This window comes from Lytechinus pictus, chromosome 13, assembly GCF_037042905.1.
Source record: "Lytechinus pictus isolate F3 Inbred chromosome 13, Lp3.0, whole genome shotgun sequence".
Lineage (NCBI taxonomy): Eukaryota > Metazoa > Echinodermata > Echinoidea > Temnopleuroida > Toxopneustidae > Lytechinus > Lytechinus pictus.
The window spans coordinates 18,049,475-18,077,414 of NC_087257.1; the positions used below are offsets into that span (position 1 = coordinate 18,049,475).

At 35.8% G+C, this 27,940-nt stretch overlaps 2 protein-coding genes across 5 annotated transcripts in view; both read left to right on the forward strand.

The window, feature by feature from the left end:
* LOC129275091 (myosin-9-like) overlaps window positions 1-6,853 on the forward strand; it is a 33,692-nt gene extending 26,839 nt beyond the window's left edge. For 3 of the 4 annotated variants that reach the window (XM_064108988.1, XM_064108989.1, XM_064108991.1), the window contains exon 16: window positions 1,814-6,853. In XM_064108988.1, the coding sequence (XP_063965058.1) occupies window positions 1,814-2,180 (367 nt within the window). In that variant the 3' untranslated portion in view covers window positions 2,181-6,853. The remainder of the gene's footprint in view (window positions 1-1,813) is intronic. The other variant, XM_064108990.1, reaches the window with a different exon arrangement.
* A 1,629-nt stretch (window positions 6,854-8,482) lies between these two features.
* LOC129275092 (angiotensin-converting enzyme-like) lies at window positions 8,483-27,608 on the forward strand. Its single transcript, XM_054911873.2, has 13 exons — window positions 8,483-8,887; window positions 9,312-9,473; window positions 12,617-12,710; window positions 13,383-13,526; window positions 14,098-14,286; window positions 15,598-15,692; window positions 16,696-16,868; window positions 17,410-17,636; window positions 20,027-20,177; window positions 20,970-21,068; window positions 22,055-22,177; window positions 23,738-23,910; window positions 25,887-27,608. The coding sequence occupies exons 1-13, from the start codon at window positions 8,645-8,647 to the stop codon at window positions 25,967-25,969; spliced, it is 1,956 nt and encodes a 651-aa protein (XP_054767848.2). The 5' UTR covers window positions 8,483-8,644; the 3' UTR covers window positions 25,970-27,608.
* The last annotated feature ends 332 nt before the right edge of the window (window positions 27,609-27,940 follow it).

Consider the following 27,940-nt stretch of genomic DNA (forward strand, 5'->3'; position numbering starts at 1 on the left):
TTTTTTTGCTAGATTAACAAAAAATGATGTATTGATGAATATTCATATATTTGTGAAAACTAACAAATGAAGTGAAAGACAATGGTTAGATATAACCCTATTAGCTGACATTTATGTGTTGGGATTATACATTATAGAATATGATCGAGAGGCTTCATATTAATCAGATCCATAGTCAATGCCTGAACAGTGTAGACAGTAGGAAATTTAGAATGGATTTGCTTTATTCGCTATAGATGAAAGCAATGCTTTTGTAGTTTGCTCTTAGATACATGCAAAACAACTCTATAATCTCTCTTAGGGCGGCACCTGCATAAAGCCCGGCTCCCACTATGCGATTCGTTGCGATCCGAATTTCAAAGAAATTGTGATAACATTTGATATGGACATTCCAACTTACGGTATTAAATCTTACAGATCAGAGTTCAGAATAGTGGTAGAACTATACTGTAATCGAAATTCAGTCCAGTTCGAGCCTCCCTGAATGAATAAAAACAAATTCAATTCCAAATCTTAATGACGTCATCATTGGCTGCGACTTGAAGCCGATTTGGACTTTACTCCGACCACATGGCTTGCCGCAAAGTAAAATTATGATTTCAGTATTCCTAACATCATGCCAAACTTTATACAAAATAATTTTACTTCTTGAATCTTTTATATTTAATGCAAAATGCGATTTCTTGAAAAATCGTGTCGCATCGGATCGCATAGTGTGAGCATGGACCTATTCGTAATAGGTCCATGGTGTGAGCTAGGCTTTATGTACTTATGATTTCATCATTGTATTGTGTTAAATTCATGGTTACTCAGTGGTGTTATCATTGCCCATTCTGTTTGATATTTTAACACTATTTAGTGTTATGTTCAAACCTGATGGTGTATTTCTAACACCTGAGGTTGGAGTCCTCTCCTAACACCAAATTGTATTCTTAACACTAGTTAGAGCTTTTACAGTGCAGTGCCACTGTGACAGTTTGTGTTACTGTCTGCGTGCTAATGGTCATGAATGGTTTACTTTACAAAGTATACTGTTTCTTTCATAAAAATGAATAGTAGGCCTTCTTGTAAGTGCTTGCAACAAAGAATCAACGCATTTTCAAAGAGGCCTATGATTAATTCAACAAAATTTATTGCATACAGAAATGCACATCTTCATGCATGCCACCCAAAATTTAGACCACCTCGATGTGAGAGAAAGCTTTTCATATTTGTTGTTACTCTTTAAAAAAGATATCGGATTGTTTTGAACTTAATACTGCTTTCAGGGCTAACGGATATATGTGCTTATTGTTTTGGAAAAATCACCTGGGTTCGCTGCATCTTTACCTAATAAGCCTTAAACCTGATTTTCATGTGGCCTACAAATGTTTTGAGGAGGCAAAATGCCAACAAAGAAAAAAGGATTATACAAACATTTGCATTTTATGCAGCAAAAGTGAGCAAAGGTTCAGAAGCTTCACAATGTGTTGAAGGGAGTTGCTTTTGATGTACAAGTAGTTTTGATCCTAATTTCTAAACCTACTCACAAACAAAAAGCGACTCCAAGCAACAGCTAATGATTTGGGAAGCTTGTGGACATTCATTCGGTGCAGGTTCTGCACATGTTTGCTGCACTGTTGCCCCCTAAAATGTACATGCTAGACTTTGCAATTTTTTTATGTTTGCAAACTTTTAAAACCTTTGAAAAAAATGTTTGAGAGCCGCATGTAAATAGGTTTTAGGGATAGAGATGGTGCACAATTTGCTTGTCCTTATATATTTCATTCTCCATATAATTACGCAATTGCGAATTTCTTTGTAATGTTTTCAGGGGCGGCTGGCTACCCATTGACGGCCCCATCCATGGTCAAGAGGAAGGGCTCCTTGACCTACAGCTACCAGATGCAGCAGCATGCAGAGGGGGCGTGGCAGGAGCCTTACCTCCGGGGGGAGGAGCCGGGGCCACCGGAGGAGGCATGGTCAGCGAAGGTGCGGTGGTGCTGAGACGGAAACGGTCGTCGCGGCGCAAGGGCGGCGTCTGGCGGGGCAGCGCGGTGCTGAGCACCGACATCACCTCGTACTACAGCTGCCGGGAGCACATCATGCTGATCGAAGAGATGCGCAGGTACTCCCAGGTCAGCGATTCCGGTAACGTCGAGGAAGAAGCATTTCGGCTCCACTCCAATGACTTCATGTGAATGTAGCCTTCGATATGATCTGCCATCGTCGAACACACTTCGGCCAGAATTCACAAAGGAAGTTTAGCGGTCAAGACCATATGTCCAACCCTCTATGTACATGGGATGCATGTATATGGAACCTTCCTGAATTGACTTATTAAAAGGCAATATGTGCCTCTTTTGTCTCCGATCCAAGCTCACTTCCAGAGCTGTAAAAACCCTTTGTGAATTCTGGCCCTTCTGTTCTGCATGTGTATGAACAGCAGTAACCACCACACCATGCCAGCTAGGTAACTGAATGATTCCAAAGCAAATATAGTCTTTAATAGCCATGCTTAGTCAATGAAATTAATAGTCCTGCCAATTTTCTTGTCAAATTGAAGGGGGTATTAATAAGATGCAGTTGAACAAAATTGGTAGTAAAATTGAATACATGTGAGTAAACTTGTAAGTTATCATTTTTGCCCATTATTGCAACTGCCTCACATTGTGAGTGACTCGGATACTCCAAAGAGAGTGGAGGATTTGGGCAATTTCAATGAAATCTGATGAACATTCGGAGATATTGTTCTTAATATCATTACCGTAATGTCATTCATTGAGGAAAGATGATCCCTGCAGTAAGAAGCTATGACAATACACTGTACTATCTTATTACATATTCTTCTCACCAAATTGCTGCCAATTTTCAATAGTGGTCTCATTTTCACACATCCACGCCATGTCTTTACGTTGTCCGATTTCTTTAAAGACCCAGATTGGAGCTGAAAGTGAAATTGACAAATGGGAACTTTATGTACTATTACATCAGTTTTATGCATATTCACCGCTTGACAGCCGAGTATTTTGCGTAAGAAAACTCAAGTTTAACAGGTTTCAACAATAGGCTTTCTTATTCCCTTTACCGGCCTCAAGACCATGTCGGTAAGAAGCACAAGAAAGCTTATTTTCGAGGCACGATATAGGAACTATTCTTAAGCACAATACTCTGCTGGTAAGCAGTGAAAATGCATAAAGCTTGCATTTGTGTGTATTAAATATCTTACAAGCTTTTGATTAGGATATGATTTGTCACATCACTTTTGTGGCTAGTCTGGGTGTTTAAGTTCGTACCAGTTTTGTCTGGTTCATTTAGTTTTCACACAAGTAAGTTTTTATCCAAAGATGGATACATGGGAGAGTGTTTGTAATAGTGATCATAGTGATCATCATCATCATCGTCACTATTGTTGTCATCATCATCAAACATTCATTCATATGTTGAAAAGTCAGAATATATTCCCCACAAAAAGTGATAGCACATACCCTCCCTCAGAATTTTCCTGCTTTATACATCCTGTACATGTTTATCCAGAGCACTCCTGCCCCTGACTCCTCTCCTATGGGAGGGGGGGGCAGGGGGTGTCATTATGCAGCTTGTATCTTAACTTTTTTTCCACGTGTTAATCTTGCACAACATACACATATTACATAGTGTGAATGCAGCTAGTCATGTTTATTTTTCTCACATTCTGATATATACATGTAATTCAAATTCCCTTTTCTTTTTTTTTTATTAATAAGAGTGTTTTCATTTCTAATGTTCATAGTAATATTTTGCAATGATGCATTGAAAAAATATAGAGTTTATGACCCACACTTCATTCATATTCCATGTTCACTTTCTTGTATATTTTATTCCATTAGCACCTATAAGTCTAATCTAGTTTATAATTTTGCTTGTTATTCTAAGTTTTATTCTTTTAATGAATCAATTCATGGATACATGTTCTTAAAATTGCATCTTGGGCACTTTTTTTCTTTATCCATGTTGTAGATGTTGTTATTTTATATTTTCATATGAATCTTGGTGAAACAGAATTTCAATAAGTTAAAAAATTATATTTTTGTAACAGTTTCCTGTAGTGCCAAATCCTGGATAAATTACTTACCATGAATAACAACTTTATATATTGCTCATTGCAAAATACAGATAATGTAATGATAAAACATTTAACTTCTACCACTATTGCTCACTTAAAAGTATTCATTTATTAGTTATGAAAATGTGCACATATTTACATTTTATACAGTATGATTTATTGGATGGTTTGTAGTTATCAGATGAAATTATATTAATATTTTCTTTTTAATATATTGCGTTTGAAAAAGAGACATGTCACTTTATTTAGTGTTGTATCTTTACTTACATTATTTTGTAAATACATAGTCACTTCTTAGAAATATATATATTGATATTTATGTTAACAATTTTATATCATTTGCAGAAATTGTATTAGTGTTTCGTCAATCCAATCTTATACATTCCGCATTCAAGATGTCTTTTAAAGTGAAGCTAATCATTTCAAAATTGGGAACATGATTAAAACAATTAAATCTCTGTTCAAAATTTGAATTGGCAAATTTTTCAATAAAATCTGTTGAGTTTTGTTCAGAATTGTTTTTTCTTATTTGATATTTGCAAACTATGTGGAATTCGGTAGAAATAGTTTATTATCATTGCCAATTTGATGGGTGAAAAGAGATTAATTGAAACCTTAGAACAGTTGTTATCATGGGCTACCCAACCTGAACCCTATATTTCCTCATAACATTTTTATTTATGTGTTATATGGAACCAATCTCATGTATATCTAAAAGGAACAAAGTTTATTTATCTAAACATTCTGAGCCCCCCCCCCCCCCCCACATACACTCATGCATGCTTTTACTCCTGTATGAAATCTTTGATACACTAAAAATTCTAAGCAACTTGATAGAATCTTTCTGCTCTGGTAACAACATCACAGGGCTGTTTTTATTTATTTATTTTTTATTTTTAAACCTCAATTTAATTATCCATATTATATGATTGTGATGTACATGGCTGAACTAATATCTGGCCATTTACAAGGAACAAGGAATTGAAAGTTGAATTTGCCTTTGTCGCAATAAACAAACAAGTTATGACCATATGAAAACACCTACATGTATACTTTTCCGTACCTTTATATTTTTATCTAACTTTCAAATATAATAATATAATCACTTCTTTGAAATATTCTTTCTAAATATGCTGTTTTGTTCTATATTTGTTTATTTCATATTTGTTTTTGTTTTTTAAAGAAGGTATATGTAAATGTTTAGAATTTTCAGATATTTGAATATTCATAATGGAAGTTGGTGGTGTACTGTCTTGAAATATGAATGTATTCCTAATGTATTCAGTTTGACTAGCATAACTTTTGAATCCTAAGTAGTTATGTGCCTATGAATTAACAGTAATTCTATGAAGAAAACATCTTGATATCAGCCGACATTTTTAGACAAGTATGTCGAGAATAATTTTTTCATTTGTATTTTAGATTGTGTAACTTCCATTGAAATTCTTTGGGAATTTCTGCATATGTCAAAGTTATATTTTTTACAATAATCGGTGCAATTCTTGTCTGATAATCTGGTAATTGATATCTAGGAGAAGAAATTAGATTATTGTTTGGAAATGTGAATGATGGTATTTTGGATTAGCATATAATATTGAAATTTTACACTGTTGGATATAATATCTTTAGTGGTATATTATTTCATTGAAATGCACAGTACATGAAGATTTCATTACAAAATGCATGTATTCAAGATGTTATAGATATACATGCAAGTTCTTATATTGTACATGCAGTCCTCTATGGGGTCAGTGAAATTCATTAGCAATCAATTTCTAAATTGCAATATATAACTAAAGACATATCATAAATGTTTTCTCATGAATGATAATTTCTAAAGAGGAAAAGGTCTGAACTCTTTCGTAGCTCTGTCGAGAAATGTTCGCGTATGGCTATGAAGAATACAAATGGGCAATTCCATGAAATATGTACGTTCGACCCCCTATAAGTGGGACCTTCATGAAAATTACTGTCTGTAATTTCCTGTTCTTTTGACAGTCTGTAATGTTCTCAAGGGTCCATGACCTGGTCAGTCTATGAAGTAAGGTAAGACTTTAGAAAAATGGGAAGGGGGCGGACGTACAAAAGGTTGATTATTTTATGGAATTGCCCAAATGTTTGCTGCTTGAATGCAATGTGGTTCCATGTATATGTGTAGGCTTTGTTTTTTACAGTAAGAAATCAGACTTAAATACTGGAAGGAAGAATTCATTGATTTAGATTTGATTGATTTCCATTTTTTACTTAAAGTGGTGTAATGTCTTGTCAGATTTTGTTATTAATGTTCTTAGTAAAATCAGAGAAGGGAGACTGAGAGAGAGAGGGGGGAGAAGGAAAGAGAGAGAAGAGAAAAGGGGGATATATAGATTCAATTCAATCCTGACTTGATCATAATTTGTTGATCATATTATTTGATTGTTTTACATCATCAATTGAAGTGTTTGTCCCTTTTCCTGATTTATAGCCCATTTCGAATCATCTATATTTATTGCTTTTACATTTAAATCAATTCTTTTTATTTTACTTTGTCTGTGAAATTCAGATCTTTAATTAAGTGGTCAGAAGAGGAATCATAATAATTTATTGCAAAGTTTATGAAAAAACTTTATTGTTAGTACATGTGATGGTGGTAGTGCTGTACCGATAAATTGTAAACTTGAATGAAATGAATTCATTGCCTATATGGGCATGTTTTGTGGGATGTATGAGCGGTAATCTGGTATTATGACAATTATTGATTAAATTGAAAGAAATAATACAAACATTGAAGTCTCAGTTTATTTGTTGCATATGATACCTTGTTCTGTCCAGTGTGATATATATAATTCTATAAGATCATTTTTATCTAATTAACTTTCAGCTAGCCTATAGTTCATATCTAATCATTTGGTTTATTTATCAGAATTCCAACTGTCGGTATATACACGTAGGCTATGCCCATCCATTGTAACAATCGGTCGCACACAATATCGTCATGAAACAAAGGAACGTTATATATTTTAAAGATAATGCTACAAAGTGAACTCTGACATTCATTTCTTATTATGTTTATGCATTTCTATTGCCTTTGGTAGTGTCGTCAGTGTAAAAGTTTAACTTCAGGTTGAAATGTCATCATAATTGAAATATCGTCATAAATTTGCCGGGCTGCTAAGTCTTCCTGATTGCCAAGGAGGCTCCTTGAAAATTGGCTGAAAATTGGCAAATGAAAAAAAAAACCTGCAGATTTTCAACATCTTCCTGATTCATACATTCAGACCCTTGCCCTCACCTTTTTTTTTTTGCCTTTTGCCATTTTTTGTTTGCCTTTGCAAAACAGGGGGGGGGGCGTTTTGCAAGGCAGACAAAAAAATGAGAGGGAATATGTCATATGCATATGAAAGTGAGCTCCTTTATTTTTCTTGGCTTGTAAATTTTTTTATGTACAAAAATGCCTCCCGCCTTTTGGAAAATTCTGGATCTGCCCCAGCATAAATTCATTTCTTTGATTGGATTGTATGTAATCGAGAAAGATCTCCATCCTTTCTCATTTAATTCTCCCTGAAAGGTTAAATATTAACCTTGGCAACTCTGACTTTGAAAGTAAATATATAAAAAAGCCCAATTTCATAAAACTAAGACAATCATTTACAATTAATGTCACTAATTGTTGCAAATTGCATGTTATGTGATCAGGGTTTTTCAACCAAGGTCGAAGGTCATCTCATTTTTTTGTGGAATGACTAAATTTCTATTTTCGAATTATGTATTACATAGAAGATTAGAATAGTGTTTGATATTTCATCGTCACAAAATCAACGGCGAAATATAAATAATGGTGGGGCGGTTCGAGGATTGACCAGAGAGAGATAGGGGGAGGGAAGGGCAACTGACCCCCCCCCCCCCCAAATATATATTGGCGAAGAAGCTCAAAAAGCATTGAAGCTAGAGACGTAGCCTGTATTTCTTCAACTTTTATTAGTACAAGCTTTCGGCCATTTAGTTAGGCCTTCTTCAGGTATCTGAAGATGTAAAAGACATAATGGCTTAACAATTACCATGCATATATTTGGATCAATTTACTAAATATAGGTATATCTTAAAAGAAAATGTTTTACATCGGTAATGTTTATATATATATATATATTTATATATATATATATAAAATGATAATAATGATGGTAATCAATACTATTTTTATGGGGAAGAACGGTGCAAATGACATTTTCTAAGAAAGAAAAAAGTCATCTCCACAGTGACCACTTGTCGGAAAGTATTTTCCCGTTTAAAAAGGGGGCAACGCCCACTTCCTTCCGGATTCGAGCCTGGAAGAAATGTGTGCAAACTTCCTTGCAAACCAATTACAAGAGGAACTTCACAGAACATTCCCTACCCATGGAAAATAAATATCGATTTGCCACATTGGGTTATGATTAGAGAGATACCGACAGTCCAGGCAAGCCGGTTCTTATTCCTCGTTTCCTTATTACGAGCTTGTGGAAACAAAATCATGAAAATAGATCTGGCAGAAAGAATATCGGGGCCAATAGCATAAAGTAATCAAAGCAGTCTCACGCGATCATGGGTTCACAAAGTCACAGTTTGTGTCTTCTCGCGATCATCATCGCCGTCGTTGTGCCTCCATCCCAACTGGTCAGCACCGATGATGTCGATGGAAGTGGTGATCGTTGGGATACCCGTCTGGATGAAGCTTTGGTGTTCTTGGACGAGTATAATTCGACAGCGGAGATTGTGTTTTTCGAGTCCAACTCGGCAAAATGGGATTTCGTGACCAACCTTACCGATTTTAATCAAGAGAAAAGTGTATGTATATGGCTTATGATGATGACGATGATGATGGTGATGATGATAATGATTCCGATGATGATGATGGTGATGATAATGATGATGGTGGTGGTGATGATGACGGCGATGATGGTGATTATATTGATGAAGATTATTATGATGGTGATGGTTGTTATGGCGATAATTCTCATAAAAATGATGATATCATGGTGATCGATTGATGATGATGATGACGGTGATGATTGCGGGGATGTTGATGCAATTATTATAATAATCATTATGGAGAAGCCCATGTTTCGTTTGTATCAATATTACCCATCTTCAACTCGACGTTCATTGCGTTTGCTCATTTATTTGTATTTCTGATGATGGTGCAATAAATGAAAGAAATGCAATAAACAATTAAATCAATGAATATTTTTCCTCACACCATTCTTTTCAGGTTCAAGCCAGTCTGAAAGAGTCCGTTTTTCGTAAGAACTCTGCGATGAGGGCTCGCGAGTTCGATGATGTCAAGGATAGTTTTCCCGAGGACGTTCAGCGTCTACTTGGTTTTATAGCCGACATCGGCGTATCTGCACTCGACAACGACACCGTAAATGAGGTGACCTTAATTCTGACTTTAAATGGACTTTAAATGCATTTCCCTTGTAAATGAGTGAGAACAATACAAAGTCATTATGAAATATGTATATGTATAAAAAAAAATGATAATGTACTATACAAAAAACTATGAGAGAGGGGGGGGGGGACAAAGTAGGTATGTTCTACTCGGAGTCAGTTAAATTATTATTGACTGAATCATTGAATTGTTATTTATTATTTCATCTTGAGTTTATATATAACAATATATATATACAACAATATATACAGGATAACGTAGGTCACGTGATGTATATAGCTTCCTTCTGTATTTGCTAAATGCAACAAAATTTACAAAGTGAACGGAATGATACAAACTCAACTTGACAAAACTGAAAGCAACGAAAAATAAAATAATAAAGTACAGCAAAATCAAACTTACCAAGTAATTGCAGATGATTCCACATGTTTAATTGATGGCTCAGAATCCTCTTTTAAATATTTTTTTGAAACTATAAATAATTTTTCTAATTGCTCTCGTTGTAAGCTCAATATATCCAAATCAGAAGCAAAATGGATTGGCTCCAAGAAGGGTTCTCAGTTATTCCCTTTTTCTGATAATGGTTTAAAGTGGAATAATTTTACTTTTAAAACTTTAGGTATCCATTTTTCTTTGAATACAAGTCAGCTTTATGAACTCAATCACAAGACCAAACTCAAATCCATTGAAAAAACTCTAAATTGCTGGCGTGCAAGAAACTTATCTCTGGTAGGCAAGATCTGTGTCGTTAAGACCCTGTTGTTGCCGCGACTCCGTTATTTTTTTTCTGTCTTATGTGTTAAAATACCACAGATTTTTTTTCAAACAAATGAACGTTATGTTGTTTAAATTCATATGGAGTGGTGGCAATGACAGGGTCAAAAGGCTACTTATATGTAATGATTTCTCTTTGTGTGGTTTAAGAATGGTTGATCCCTATTCTTTAGTGTTGTCTTGCACAAAAAATGTCATGGGTGAAAATGCTTTTTGATGATGATTATAAAGGTATGTGGATGTCTATTGAAATTTCTGTATTGAATGATTTTAGTAATATACAGGATATTTTATGGAAAACACATGCTCCGGAAAGTATTTTGAATAAACTAAGCTCAATGTCAATTGGCTGAGTCTATCTGAACATGGTATATATTTAGGGAAAAATTCTCTGAAGCTGAATATGATACTCTCTTTTCCTCAATTGGTTCTTGTCAGTGTATTTGGTTTAATAGAAACATTCGTTCAAAGTCAAAACAATATTTCATGTACCCGGATTGGTTAGATAAGGGTATTATTTATATTGGTGATTTACTGAATCCTCCTCACCCTGGTAATAAATTATTTGAAGAGCTTATTCTAGACTTTGGTATAATTGTTCAGGATAGGAGGAAATACAATTTTTTAATTAAAAATATACCAGCTGATTATTTAGTTACCTTTGACTTATCCCCACATGAAATTTTTGATGAAATCAGAGTAACACTGCTGAGAACTCAGAAAATCCCAAAATATGCATAAAGTATTCTACTTAAACCATGTGTTCCAGAAAAACGTATAGTTTTTTGGAATGATCTCCATAACACAGATGAGGTCAATTGGGAGAAAGTTAATGTAAATAACTTTAAGTCCACTATAATGACACGTGTGCGCTCTTTTTATTTCAAGTTATTTCATAAAGCAATAAGTTTCAATGATTTCTTGTATAAAATTAAAAGGAAGGACTCCCCTAATCGTTCTTTTTGTAACAGTGACCCGGAAACCTATTTACATATTTTTATGGAATGTCTTGTTGTGAAACCTATTTGGGATGAAATTATGAAAGCTATTATTAAGGAAACCAAAAAGCATGATTTACAGAATGTTTCAAAATTTGAAAAGATGTTCGGTTATTTTGATGATAAGTTCATGACATATTTGTTTCTTTTGCTTAAGTATTACATTTATATTTGTAAATTTCAGAACAAACAACCAACTTTTGACGGTTATAAAGCATATTTGATCTCTAACAGGGATATTGAATATCGTATTGCCAAGAAAAATAATAAGCTTACAAGCCATTTTCGGAAATGGAGATTTAAGTTGTAAGATATTCTATCATCAATTTTTGTAACTGAAGAAAATCTTAACATGCCTTCTGAGGATGGAATTTTGTTAATCTTTAATAATAGGTGAATCGCCTGATTTTTATCCCTCTGTTATTACATTCTTGCCTTTACTATACTATAGGGAATGAGGAATACTAAAAGAGACAAAATTACTGCTTTTACTACATGTTTATCAAGTAATAATAGCTTGATAAGCTGTACTTTTTCTAATGTAAACTAATAATGTGTATGCTGCTTTTTTTTCTTTTTTTTATTTATTTATTCTGTTATATTTTAAATTACTTGTATTAATTATATGTGATTTGTTATACAAAATTATGAAAACCCAATAAAAACTTTAAAAAAAAACTTACCAAGTAATTTTCCAGATGAATATTGGAAATCAAAGCACAAACAGAATTATGACAGAAGTGAAAGTGAACTCGGTTATTAGATCAAAGTAAGGAAGTGGTTGGATTGGTAACATTAACTAGTTCATTTTAACATCTGTTATAATTTTATTTGTGTTCATAGTTCAAAGTGATTCTTGCTTGCCATTTTTGTCCTCTAAAACTTATCCAATCGATTCCATTTTGAGTTCGATCTGTATATCGTTGTGACTACTTGTTTTGTGTATAATTTGTCCTAATGAACAAATGAAAAAAATCAAGGTCACAATTGAATTGAATTGAATTGAACTGATTTTATTTCATTCTTCCTAAAAACGCATATACAAGTCAATACATACAAGTAAAACGATGAACATATAACTACATGGTTACAGAAAATAGCATTACAGATAGTAAATTAACATAAGAGTACAACCAAGAAAACCATTTATGTCGATTTAGGGATCGACAAAAAAAAAGCAATTTGCCTTAATTGTTGAGCGTTGATTATAAGTCTAAAATATTATTGCATTGCAATTACAGTCCTTTGGAGAAGAATTCATGTATAGGGATTCGGGTGTAAAGATTTTTTCTCTGTCTTTGGAATTGCCCTTTTATGAGATTCGAACTTGTCTTTGCTTTTATTCTCTAACAGTACAATGAGATCATGGCTGAGATGAAAAGGATATACAGCTCTACCCCAATATGTCGGCCTGATGACCCATCAGAGTGTCTCAAACTTGAACCGGGTAGGTTCCCCATTATTGTCTACCACATATCCAACTCGTAAGACTGGGCGTATATGGCCAACCCCCTCAGATGTTTGGAATTCTCTTCCACATAATATTCGAAATTTGAAAACCTCACATTCTTTTAAATTGGCTGTAAAGCACAATCTCCTTTCAAAATTACAGAATCTGTAAAGTGCTAGTAACATACATGTATACATGTATTTTGTTTTCTTTCTTCTATTCGTAACTGAAGATTAAGAATTCAACTTTGTTGAATTACTATACCATATATTCATAACGATTTGAAACTTAATTGTTATATCTCGGCATTCTATCACGTTTACATTCTTCTCTTTCTTTCCTCTCTTCCTTATTGTTACATTTTTATTTTGTTTTCTTGGATGCCAACCAGTTTAAAGGTGCTTCAACCAATCAAGCTTTTAGCTTACGTTGTAACACCTTTGTATGTTCATTATTTACTTGTGTTTCATATATGCATTTATATATTGTCTGTGTATTCTTTTACATTGTACATTGTGAACATGCATGAATAAATAAATAAATAAATAAATAAATAAATAAATAAATAAATAAATAGGAATGACAATGGCAATGAAATGAAGAGCGATTTATCATTAATTTAGGGTCTTTTCAGCAATTTTAAATGTTTTATTCATTTTTCCCTTTCAGATCTCACGGAGATTTTGGCGACCTCAACGGACTGGGATGAACTAATGTGGGCTTGGCAGGAGTTCCGTAACATAATAGGGAAAGCTAACAAACCATATTACGTCAGATACGTGGATATAGCTAATCAAGGAGCAAGAGCGAATGGTAAGATTTAAAGTGGAGAAACATGTTAAAAATGATGATGATTGTGGTGGTGGTGATGGTGGTGGAGGTGATGATGATGCCTGATGGTGGTGGTGGTGGTGGTGGTGGTGGTGGTGGAGGTGATGATGTGGATGATGATGATGTGGATGATGATGATGATGATTGGTTGATGATTATGATGATGATGAAGATGATGATGATGATGATAGCTGATGTAGAAGTGATGTAGCTGCTGATGATGTAGCTGATGATGATAAATTTGATGACGACGATGACTGTTACGTTGCTGCTGCTGATGATGATATTGACGACGGTGATGGTGATAATAATAACATTTTGCAAATCACGTTTTCTATTTGCTTCCAAAGAACTTTTTGATATGATGCTGAAGTGATGATGGTGCTTCTGCTAATGATCAAGATGCCGCCACTGCATGCTGCTCATATATCGATAATGGTTATAACGATAATGATGATATATATATATATATACATGTATATATATATATATATATATATATATATATATTGGATATATATAATCTGGATGCATTTCATCTTTCTTTATACAGGTTATGATGACCTTGGTGATTACTGGAGGTCTGATTATGGCGACGACCTCGAGACACAAGTTTATGAACTCTACAATGCTATTCTACCACTTTATAAACAGCTTCATGCCTATGTGAGACGAAAGCTGAATGGAATATACGGATCTGAACACGTCTCCCTCACTGGCCTCCTCCCGGCGAATGTACTAGGTGAGTGAGCTGCCCCCCCCCCCGGGGGGGGGGATACTCGCATACGGAGATTTGCCGCTCCAGTGAGTCGTTTTTTGCATGAAAAATCCTTAGAAATGGGTGCGTGTCTGAAAAAAAAAAAAAAAATACTTATAAGAATCCCCAGGAAAAGCCCCAGGAAAAGCCCCCGGAAATGTTTGTCCCGGTCGAGAGTACGAGTAGCCGAGACCCCGGGACGAGAAGATTCTACCTGTAGTATTTCCACATCTTAGTACGATAGCAACGGGCACCGGGGTACGTCACTCTATGCATGTCTGGCATATTCGGCCGACCGTATACAGTATCTTACATGCATAGTGCATGCATGTAGCGCATGTATGTTTTTTGCATTGCACATTGGCCTTTTTACATGCAAAAAAAAAAGCAGAATTTATCTTGTAATTTAAAGAAAATCCTTCGGCATGGGTCTTCATGTTGAGGAAAATCCTTAGACATGGGTACCTGTTCACGGTCAAATTACCCTTAGAGATGGGTAAGGATTTCAAGCCCTGAGCCTCACACCCCGTCCAATCATAATCCAAGTACCCCCCCCCCCCCCCCTCCTTCCTCGATCCCCCGTGGAGTTGCTATGGAACGTTCAGGGCTTACCTGGAAAACAGCATTAGGAGGGGTTAAACGGATCATCTGTCCAAAATGAAACACGAGGCCAAAAGGTCATCAGCATTATTGGGGGTAAACAATTTCTGGCGAGTAAAATAAGTCATCAAAATCGTGATGGTCTATTGAATATATTACGTAAAAATATAAAACGAAATTAAAATTTCATTTCGAATTGGCAAAGTTTTTTTCACTCGATCGTGAGTGCAAGATTTTCCAAAATACACCACGTGGTGCACCTTAAAGTGTTTGGCTCATTACGCTACTGGTTGATGCCACTATCGTACAGATGGACGGCTTAGGAGGATTTCCCCTCAGTCGCTTCGCTCGCTTGAAACTGTTGAGAAATTTTCCCCGGATCCCATGCTAACCGCGCAATTGGTCGTTTTGACTCGTTACTCTAATTGATAGTGCTGCGTCTGCTGATGGTAGTGATATGATATGTAAAAAAAGAGAGAGAGAGATATGAGATCATAATTAAAGCTTCCGTCAAACCTAGCCCGGTTATTTTTACTACGGGTTTTCTGCAATCAGGTTACCAATCTATTTGACGGTAGATTGCGCGACATTGAATCCGAAAAAGAAAGAAAGATTCCTTCTGAAGGTTCCATTATACCTGCAAAGTTTCGGTATTAATCTTCATTTTAATTAATATTTTTTGTCCAAACTTCACAGGGGACATGTGGGGACGTTTCTGGAATATCTATCCACACGTGGTGCCGTACCCTGATCTTCCTGATATCGACGTATCTGATGAAATGGTTAGACAGGTGAGCTCACGAAAAGGGAAATAGACTAGCCGGGTAGACTAGGCCTTAATTAGCCAATACGGAGGGTTAAGAACAGACAAAATGTATTGTCAAATGCCCTTCATGAAAAAGAACAATAAGTCTTTGTCGAAAATTGGTGAATGAAAACAGCATTTTCGTACTTGATTCTAGACAAACGAAATAATTCCGTGCACTCGTTAAGGGTATCAAAAACACCGATTGTCAAAAAAGGGTCGTTTTGAAAGGCTGGTCAATGGTTAATCGCAGGGTCAAACGTATTTAGGGTAGGCCTATGTTTTTCAAAACCCTTTTTTAAGACTAGCCAAACGTATTTAGGGTATGTTTTTTCACCAAATCTTTTTCCCCGGGGCTTTTTCCTCCTAGGTTTCTGAAGTGTTCGGGTTCTTCCCGATCGTAAGCAACGACCCTGGGAACGAGCCTGGGAAACGGGAAAACTTGTTTTAGGGTCATAATCTGGCGACAACTTGTTTTGGGGCCAAAATGTGTAAATGAGGCCCCGCGAAAAACTTGTTCAGGGGGTTATTTTGCACACAGAGAAAAACTCGTTTAGGGGGTGTTTGGAAATAATTTGGTCACGCATGTGTACAGAAATATATTTGACCGCCCCCTCCCCCGGAAATAATCATTTGCAATTTTTTTGCAACTCCGAAAAAGAGGACGAACCGCTGTTCCTGTTCACAAATTTTCGACAAAGACTTCCCATCCCAGCAGTTCTGTGTCATTTGACGGGCATATATACGTACATCGCGTAGCGAAACTCTTTCATAAATTATCATGCCATGTTTTTGCGGGATTCCAATGTTGAACCTCGTAATTTGATTCACTTTCCGGGACATTCACAACGTCATATTTATGTGGTCCTTCTTTGAATAGTGGGAAGCATCTCGAAAAAATGGCTAGCTGAATTACAGGCCATGTTTGGCTAGAAGAAAAAAAAAACATTCCTCTAAAATAATTCCCACTCTATATTTTTCCTAAAAAGAATTATACGGTGGACAGGCTGTTCCGTATGGCAGATGATTTCTTCAGCTCCATGGGTCTAATTCCAGCCAACGATGCATTCTGGGAGAATTCAATGTTCGAGAGACCCGATGATGGAAGGAGAGTGCTATGCCACCCCCAGGCATGGGACTTCCTCAACAGAGAAGACTTTAGGTCAGTTTAATCTTAGGTCCATGGTTTAATACTGTGGAGTGTTGGGGGTGGGAGATAGGGCCATTTTTTTTTAAGTTGGAAGGGACGCGAATCAAGCGCCTATTCCGGCGCCAGAAAGGGGACCATCATGGTCCTTGGCCCCGATGCTAGATACTGTGATTTAGACAGGCTTTGGAGAATTATAAACCTGTGTGCGGAATTGAGCAAAGGGTTAGGGATATCATTGTGAACAGGTCCGCAGATTTTGAAAGCGTATATAGTCAACAATATTTGATAATTATCCTTTCATCGTGAAATAAAAAAAAAGAACACAACTCTTAAAAATGATAATAATTGCAAGTGTAAATCACGTTCTAGTTTTGGTAAATTTAGAGAACAGTATAACCTTTAAACTTTGAATGAGGTTTGCGAAAACGGATGCCTATTTTTCATGTTGTTAAAAATGAAATTTAAAACGTGATATCAAACGGTAAATTGTACTACCAAAAATGTCAAAAACATGACGCCAGCGTTATTTAGTTATTCGCGCTTGTCTTTTCAGGATCAAGATGTGCACGGAAGTGAACATGGACTACTTTATGACAGTTCACCACGAATTAGGTCACATCCAGTATGCTATGAATTACAAACACCAACCGGTATCCTTCCGCCGGGGAGCTAACGGTGCGTTCCACGAGGCCATTGGGGAAGTGATAGCACAATCGGTAGCCACGCCCAAACATTTGAAAGTGGTGGGATTGTTTGACGGGGATGACGACCCGATGAATGGTAAGTAGAATTATACTCAATTACGCATTTTAATAGCTTGTTCATGCTGGGGAACGGTGCATTATGGGTCAAAATCTTAGAATTATTTTAATGTTACGTTTAATTATTATGCTCTTTAAATTCAAATAGCAATAAGAAGAAGTAGATCAGACGCAGACAAAGAAGAAGAACAAACGTTTCTATAAGACTGGAATATAAATTTATATAATGGTATAGAAGAAGATAGAGGACAAAATGAAGTGAACCGAATAAGGAAAAAACGAGGTAAATGATAAAGAAGGCCTGCAAAGATCACTGTCACTTTCTCTACATGTACGACAAAACAGTTAACAGTTAAGACCGTAAATAGCTGGGGAAGGGGGGGGGGGGTATTCCCAAAATTTCCAGGTGAGGGATGCTGTGTATTATCCCCCAAGTTTATAAGTAGAAAAAAAATTGTTATAAGGGTATGTGTACACAACCCCACATGATATGACTTCATGAATACACACAAACACCCCACTCACACACACGCAACGTAATGTATTGGTGGGAGCGCTGGAGGTCCCGAAATTAAAATAAATAAAAATAAAATTAAAAAGTTCCACATGGAAGAGAATAAAAAAAACAAAAAAAAACAATGAAATGTAGGCCCGTTATTTTCTGAACATCACGTCAAAATTTATCACTAACTGAGATTATAATCTCTAAAAGGTCAAAACTTTTGTTGGTTTGCTTTGCTCGCTCGCAACTTTAAAGAAAATTTTGGTCTATATTAATTCGATATTTTGACAGTGATATTTTACAAGTTTATGTCCTAAGCGATGGATGTCATGAGCATAGAACAATGACGACAATATACAGTAAATTAAAGGATCATGAGATATTTATTTTCAATCTCTCTCAGATTTCCAGATGACTTCTTTTTTGTGATTTCATGGACAAATTTGCATCAAACTTGAGTCATTGTTCTTACTCAGTCACTAGTATCGGGTATGTCCACCCCTGGCACGAACCAGCGCATACAGACGTCGTGGCATGCTGTCCACTAGCTTGTTGATGACGTCAACAGGCATAGCGTCCCATTCTTCCCTCAGAGCATCTGCCAACTCCTGCAGATTTTGAGGAATGACCTCTCTGTCGTTGATGGCTCGGCCTAGGGTATCCCATGCATGCTCTATGGGGTTCATATCCGGCGAACAAGCTGGCCATGGCAACTGTGCGACGCCCTCTGCCTCCAGGAATTCCCTTACTGCAGCGGCCCTGTGCGGTCTAGCGTTGTCATCCTGCAGTCGGAAATTGTGCCCATACACTCGTCTTGCACATGGAAGACAGTGGAACTCCAAGATATCCCTATAGGGGGCGGCGTTGACGTTTCCGTCCGGAACCACCAGTGGCGTTTTCCCTCCATAATGGATGCCGGCCCATATCATCACTGAGCCGCCTCCGCCTTGAGTCGTCTCGTGGATACATTCATTGCGAAGGTTTTCCCCGGCTAATCGACTAACTCGTTGTCTCCAATCCTTTCGGTCAAGGATGAACCGGCTCTCGTCCGTGAAGACCACATGTTGCCAATGTCCTGGATGAAGCTTTCTGTGCTCCCTAGCCCAAAGAAGACGAGCTACTCTGTGGCGAACATACAGGCGTGGACATTTGGTCAACCGTCGTGCTCGGTAACCATGTTGGATCAATCTGCGATTAACGGTTGATCGGGAAACGTTGATCCCATGATATCTCCTCCACAAGCGACGAAGACGGCTCGTGGGCAATTTCCGGTTTCTGCTGCTGAAATTCAACAGTTGGCGATCATCTCTTCTTGTGGTCAATCTGGGACGTCCTGGAGATTTCCGTGGCCGCAAATTCCCCGCCTCACGTTGACGTTTCAGGATCGTAGAGACTGCACTCTGTGATATCCCTAGGACTTCTGCGATATCAGTCTCATTGTAGCCCTCCTGTCGCAGTGCTACCACTCTCTCGCGTGTTGCTGTTGCCGTTGGACCAGGCATAGTCCAGGGAACGTCTCTACCGATTTTTATTTCAAACGGTACAAGGAACTCGAAAAAATGCAACCTTCTTATACACAGTGCTAAATCAGGGAAAGGGACATAATATCATATGCTTAGGCTTTTATAGTCTACAACAAAAGAATTTATTACGTAATCCAAATTTCTCATGTTATAATGTTACCTGTGTAATGGGGAAACATTATGTAATCACTCAATTACCATTTTGTCTACGCGTAGCCTTTCAAATACCAACAAAACTGTCGATTTTTATTCAAAAATATTTTATTCCACCTTTATGACCAACAGTGTATTTACACGTATTATAGTTGGCCGATATGCAATCATTCCTCAGTTATGAATAACTGTCCTCACCAACTTCTACTAAACTTTGTCTTTTTACCCTAGTAACAAACACAGATATAAACTTCTTGTTGAAGATGGCATTACAAACAATTGGAACCCTTCCATTCAGCTTAGCTTTGGAGCAATGGAGATGGGATGTATTCAGCGGGAAAACAAACGTCAGTGAGGGAACAGCAAGATGGTGGCAACTTAAGTATGAACAATATCAAAAGGAGCCTACCATTCCTAGATAACTAATTAGCTGACTAATTTATCAAATAACATTTTGAATAAATAATACATTGATATGCAGTATGAAAAAAATGATTTTCACCCCCCCCAAAAAAAAAAAATAATAATAAGAACTACAGCTTGAATGCATAGATAAAAGAATAAATTAATTTTTAACGAAATAATGATTAATTAATATGTAAAGTAGGCCTAGATAATGTTGATAAATGTGGATGAAGGAACAATTGGCAATATAAGGAATGAATATATATAAGAAAAATTAGATACATTAATAAAAAGTAAGATTAAAATGAACGCTTTCGCGAGAAGGAATAAATCTTTAAAACCATATCAGAAAGCAAATTTTTAGGGAATAGGCAAGTAATGAAAAATGTGCTAATATGTTAAATGTCAAGCGCGATACATCATTGACACTCCGTCCTGACTCGCTGAGGAGATTGTAAACCCTTTGTTAAAACAAAAATTAAAATATGCACTCGCGTTTAGGACGTGTAGGCCAAGGTAGGATGTGCGGATGAGGGTATGATTGTGTGGGTGTGGGTGTGTGTGTGTGTGTGGATGGAGGGGGAGGTCTACGTTCCTCGAAATTCTCTCAAAATTGATATCCAAGTTTCAGACCATTGAGATTAACTCATGAAAAATTTTCTCACGATAAATGATAAAAGCACATGAGGTCAACGATGTGAATTCCTTTCGTCGCAACGTTATACCGATATACACGTTTTCATATTTCCCATGCTCTTTTTCTATAAAGGAATGATCTGATCGGGGTCAAAGCTCCCGTTGAAAGAACTGACGACGATTTCGATGCCGGTGCCATGCTTCATATCATTATATCGTATCCATTTATTGGGTAAGCAATAACTATCAATTTATTCTTTTAATGGCGAATCCCACTCGAACTACTATCAATTTGAAATAATGTTTCGTTAAGGAGGTACCTTTTATTAAAGTATTTCTAAAAAACTCATCTTCACGAGCACCCCCACTCACTCTACACCTCACCCTTCCCCCTTTCCCCTTTCTCTTTACTTCAACATGTTCAAAGAATTATAAGGGACATCACTTTTTTAATCATAAACCCACAATTTTTCATCAACATGTATATATAGTTTTTTTTTTTTTGCTTTTCAGATTTATTTTCGTCGAAATGACCTTAGATTTGGGGTGATAACCTTTTTTTTTTGTTGTTGCTTTTTTGCCCCTGGATTTAACCCCTTTCCCTTGGCTGCTATTGTCTCAAGCATTCCGATAATGATAGCTGATCCCTGCATTTTGATAGTTTGTACTTGTGTATTAATTTCTGTTGTCTACACTCTTGAAATAGTTGGGCAAAAAAATGCAAAACTTTTAACCAACCCTGTGCAACACACTGTCCACACAACTATTGGTTAAAATCTGCCCAAATTGGGTAATAAAAACTTATAATTGGGTAATAAATTTGCTCTATTGGATAATAATTGCCCAGAATATATATATTTTTAACCAACTTACAATACCCAACACAATGGACAGTTTGTTGCCAAACATTTTAACTATGTATTTTTGTTATGTTCATGTCGAAATTTGTCATTCGATCAATCATATAGGATGTTGATATATGATTTTATGTTTTGAATTATCAATAAATGCAGACACACCTGGTAAAATAATTGTCTAATGAGAGTTTGGTCCAACCATCGCTTGGTCTTAGTCTTTCACAAAAAAACTGAATTATTTTTAATATCATGTAATTGACGGAAGGTCGTCATCATTGCGCCTCGTTATAATTTATATTTTTGGATATATGGCATACATGTGTACGTATTTCAGGTTTGGTAATCTTTGTATTGTTTTCAGATACTATATCCGGACTATCATTCAGTTCCAGTTTTACCAGTCTCTTTGCCAGTTAGCAGGACACACGGGACCACTCCATAAATGCGACTTCTATCAATCTACTGAAGCTGGCGACAAATTGGCGTAAGTATAAATTGAATTGGATTGATTACCAAATCTCACTTTAAAGTACATCTACATGTAAAAGTAGAGTACATCACGTAGAGAGAGGAAAAAACGGTAATTGGATCTACATGTAACATAAATAGCAAAATGCCAATCGAGGTTAGCCCCGAGAAAATATTGTCATTATCATAGTTTTAACATTAATCTCAACTAAATCACAATGTTTGTTCCTTCGCCCTGTATTGATACTTCCTATTACTGAATGGTACTGATTCATTGTAATCGCAGTAATCTTAAAGGGGAATCCAACCCAAATAAAAACTTGTTTTTATAAGAAAAAGAAAAATCAGACAAGTTGATAGGTGAAAGTTTGAACAATATTGGACAAACAACAAGAAAGTTATGAATTTTTAAAAGTTGTAAATATTGGTAATCACTATACCCATGGAGACTTCAAATTGGCCGCATATGGGATGTCATAGTGATGTAAGGCAAGGACTACTCTTCCATGTACTCCAATACATATTATGGCTAAAATGTCATTTTCCCCAAAAGTTTTATTTCAAATTATATTTTTCTTTCATGAGGACATAAAACAATATACTACCTGGATTATAATGAGATTACTGCCCCAGGGGAATGGGTACTTAGGAGAAAACCACAAATCCCTGATAATAAAGTACATGGCTTATGGGAAAGTTGTCCTTGCCCCTTGTCATAATTTACTTACCCAGTTGCCAATTTGAAATCTACATACTATTAGTGATCTCAATTTTAAAGCAGCTGTAATTTTCTTATTGCTTGTCCGATTTCTTTCAAACTTTCGCCACTCTGTTTAATTTATTTTTGTCCTTTCCAACACAACATTTTATGGCCAAGGCTGGATTCCCCTTTAAGAAAATGCTTTTACACTGTTTACAACAATATATCTTATTTTATTCGCAAAAATCTTCGTACAGAAATTATTTGTTTTAGGCAGTATAAACCAACATCCAATTCATGATGTTCCCTAACTAGTAACTTTATTTTTGATTTTAGTCGCTAAATATTTTGCGACTTGGGATTTTCTCATATCACTTGGCAAATATTTCATATTGTAGTTTTAAAAAAATGACGTTTCCTTAAATTGGTTTTATTTACTTTTTTATTGTTGATGCAATTACAATACTTTGATACTTTAATCTGGATCGTAAATACTTAGAATTGATACAATTACAATACTTTGATACTTTAATCTGGATCCTAAAACTTAGAATAATATTTCCCCTGAAAAGGAAAATGCAATAAATAGCAAGATGGCGACTCTTTGGACTCTGAAGTCCGGAAGAGAAGGCAACTATCGATATTTATTTTTAGAATGGTCACCTTTTTTGCCTGTTAAATTATCGACGAGGCAAAGTCACCATCTTTGTCGACAAGATCCTGAATTTCAGACGAAGAAAACCCCTTAAAAAGACATATACGGCCTCGATACTTTTGATTTCTTTAGAGAAATGATCATGATCTTTGCTAGTTTCCTGTGAAAATTCCTTACTTAAAATTGCAAATTGAATTCCTTGCGTCAATCTTTTTTGGCAGAGCAATGTTATCACTGGGCAAAAGCCGCCCATGGCCTGAAGCGATGGAGGCCCTCACCGGTCAGAGAGAGATGAAAGCAGACGCCATCTTGGAATACTTTCGACCCCTGATGGAATGGCTGGAGAAAACTAACGAAGAGAACGGAGATGTGATTGGATGGTCAGGCACATCAGGTAATTTTAAAATTTTGTATACGTTTTACTTTTTTTTTTGGGGGGGGAGGGGGTTGTTTTGATTGGCTCAAGCAGACCGTGGCTAGAAGCGACGGACGCCATCAACGGTCAGAGAGAGATGAAATCAGACGCCATGCATCTTGAAATACTTATGGCTGGAGAAAAGTAATGAAGAGAATTGTGATTGGATAGGACGACCCAATGAGTAAGTTATGATCTGATTGGACGATTTAATTCAATCACCTGATTGGTTTACCTGTAGGAAAGAACAGTGTCACATATTCTGTTCACATGCGGTGCTTTCATAAAATGGAAGCACTGCATGTGAACAAAATGTGTGACACTGTGTTCACATTATGTGATTATCATTGTCAAAATAAGTCAAAATGCTCACTTTTAACTGTCTGAAGACAATTTCACGCATTGGGCACCCCGGAACAGTAAATCCTTAGTAGGAAGGCCTACCAAAACAATGGATTTATTTCATGTCCAGAAGGTTTGCCCCTAACTTTTGGGCTTTCTCTGATATCCCATTCTAAGCTATCCAATATGGAATGAATACTGTATCGTTATGATATTTTAGAATATAATTACCCAGAAGGAAAAACCAGTAAGACCAGTAAGAATTTTTACTGGTTTCCAGTAGAATTTTACTAGTTTCCAGTATATTTTTACTGGGCCAGTTGCTTTTTAACTGGACCAGTAAAAATCAACTGGAGACCAGTTCCAACAATTGCATTCCAGTTGAAGCAATTAGTAATACCAGTTAAATTGTTTTTCATCAAACTGGTGTTTCTGGTCCAATAAATGGTTTCCAGTAGATTTTTACTGGTTTCCAGTATATTTTTACTGGACCAGTAAAAATCAACTGGAGACTAGTTCAAACAATTGCATTCCAGTTGAAGCAAAGTAGTAATACCAGTTAAATTGTTTTTCATCAAACTGGTGTTACTGGTTCAATAAATAATGACTTTATTTCAAGGCAGATCATTTGACGAATTATGGAAAATGAATCTTGCAATTCAGAGAAAGTTATTATCGTTATCATCATTCTTCTTATAATTATCATAATTATTATTATTATGATTATTATTATGATCATTGTTGTCAACATTCTTATTACTGTTATCATTGTTATTGATATTGTTATTATTATTATGAATATTATTATAATTATTAAATATTAACATTATCATTAAAATAATTATTTCCTTTAATTATGATTAAGATCAAAGCAAGATATATTCCTCTGATAGTCAACTGGTCTAAAGTAATTCGGTTTGAAATTGAACCGGTCAAGACCAGTAATACCAGTAATTGTGATGATGCTGATCACGTGGTTTACCTCATTTGCATATTTCCTATTTTAAAAAGGAAAATCAGGATTTTGAATGGAATATCCTTGCAATGGCACTCATTGTTTAAAAACTTTCCAAATAAGTGTGTGAACTAATTCACAATGGAAATGTATAATTTCATATATCACATTTAAAATAACAGCAGAAAGATTAATTTACTAACCGTATTTTCCATCACATTTCACCGACCATGGTATATAACAAACCAAATGCATGTAATAAATTGATCCAGTAAGACCAGTACGAGGACCAGTTCAACCAGTTCGAGGACCAGTCAGACCATTAGAAAATACCAGTAAAGACGTACCAGCTTGAATTGGATACCAGTACGAAGACCAGTATTTACCACCAGAAACAAGACCAGTATAAAATTCGAGTAATTCAAGACCAGTTTAATTTTTAATTGGACCAGTAAAATTTCAACTGGACCAGTATGACCAGTTAGACCAGTGAACCGATGTTCCAATTTCCAGAGTTACCAGTTAAAATTCTACTGGTCTAACTGGTCCAGTGGAACTGGTTTTTCCTTCTGGGTACCCAGAAAAAAAAAGATAGATTTAACTTTCAGTTAAATTTTCTCACCCGCTTGTCATTTTCATCTCTATTTTATTTTTCTAGAAATTTCTTCAGGTTCTGCACCGCTGGGAGTTGGTAGCATGTTGATGGTCTGCTTCTTCGCCTTCATTTCAAAAAGTATATAAATGGCCTAATCATCTCTACAGTATGTCTTTGAATGAGAAATAACGCGTCGATTTGCATCTTAAAAAAAGGGATTCAGGATAAATTCTTTATGAAAATAAAAGGTTTAGGGTGCACTTTGACTTCTCGCTTGTCTATGGGCGATTCCATGCGATAAATCAGCCATTTTCACAACATTTCAGCTTTTCAACATTGAATTTCAACAAATCAGCCATTTGCACAACTTGCTGTCTGAACAAACGAGTAACTTCAACTGAATTTGTGGTAATAAAGTATTGTACTGCGTAGTCTTGTGAAAAATGACAAACATCATATTAATGTTAATTGTCCATGGGTGAATTACAGGTTAAAATGTTGCGTGTCGTTTCGGACACCTCTGCGTCATGTTCGACACGAAACATTTTAACCTCTAGGTCTAATTCATCCTTGTACAACATAATTTTGTTTGTGGTCATTTTTATCTCGAGGCAACACACTAGAACTTATTATTACCACAAAAACAGATGGAAGTTCCCCGTTCGTTTGGAAAGTAAGTTATAAAATTTTGTGAAACTAGCATGGAATCGCCCCTATGTGTTTCTTAGATAGTCCAAAGTCAACTCTTTTGTAAATGCCTTACACGTTCACGTGGAATTTTTACGAGAATGATTGTTTGTAAATATCACTTGCACGGTATGATTTTTTTTTTAATCTCTTTCGTTTGCGCTTTATAGATAGATAGATAGACCAATTCCAACTCATAGCAATTAAATTCATACTTTCTGTCGCACGAAACAGATTGATATTCAACTGTCTACTTCTAAATGATTGTAAAACGTATGATTGGCTCGATTTAAAGTTGGCTTGCACCTGGTATCAGCGTATACTATATAAATACTTGTTGGCCATAAACAAGCTCTTGATTCAAGTCACATATTGACGTACTTGACGAGCTTAGGGCTTTACGGTTTCACGGATGTAGCATGACTGAATTGAAAATTATCATTCTGACCCGCAGGGAAGTATACTTGGTCCTTTGCTTTTTAAGATTCAAGTTGATTATTTTGTTTATTCTTATTAAACATTAAATTTGTACTCTATGTAAATGGTATTATAAAATGTTGTCGCTTTGTTTGAATTGGCTAATAATACAGTTTGTTGCAGACTGGGTGAAAGCAGATAAGTTGAAGATTAATATGAATACAATCGAATACATATTCGTGTATTAATTTTGGAATACCATCTGTCTCTAAATTAACCATTACAATAGATAATACTGAAACTGAAAACGATCACAGCATAAGCATTTCAGATGTAATGATCGACGGAAGACTAAATTGGACAAATATGTCAACATTATTCATGAGCAATAATCGCCTACTGTAGGCATTGTGCGCAAAATTATGATCATTTTATGCCATTAAAAATGCTAGGCAGTGCCTTATCTTGCCGAATCCAAAATATATTGTGGAATGGCATCTATATTTATTGTGTCACAATGTAATTCATGTTTTAAATTTGCTTTGTAAAATTCAGATTTTTTATTAAGCGGTAAGAAGAGGAAACATTTATGGTATATTGCAAAGTTTATATAAAACTATTACATGTGATGGCGGTAGTACCAGATTAATGAATTTCATAATTTTAAATATAAAAATATAATACAGTTGTCTAGATTTATTTTCTTTGTGTGAAACCTGTTTTTCCCCCATTTTAATCTAATAAGATCATATTCCTCTGATGAACTACCATCTGATTTAAAAAAATCTAATAAACACTTTGTTTATTTATGATAGGTTCCATTTACTATGTGTCAATCTTCTAATCAGGCCTATGCTCATATTCGGTTTAATACACACTTGGTCTACACCAAAAATATTTGGTAAAATTTTTACCACCACGAGGGTAATTATGTGTCCAACCAATTTGGGGCAGTATTTTACCCAATACGGGAAGCATATTGTCCAGTAAGGATGGGCAACAAAATTTTCATT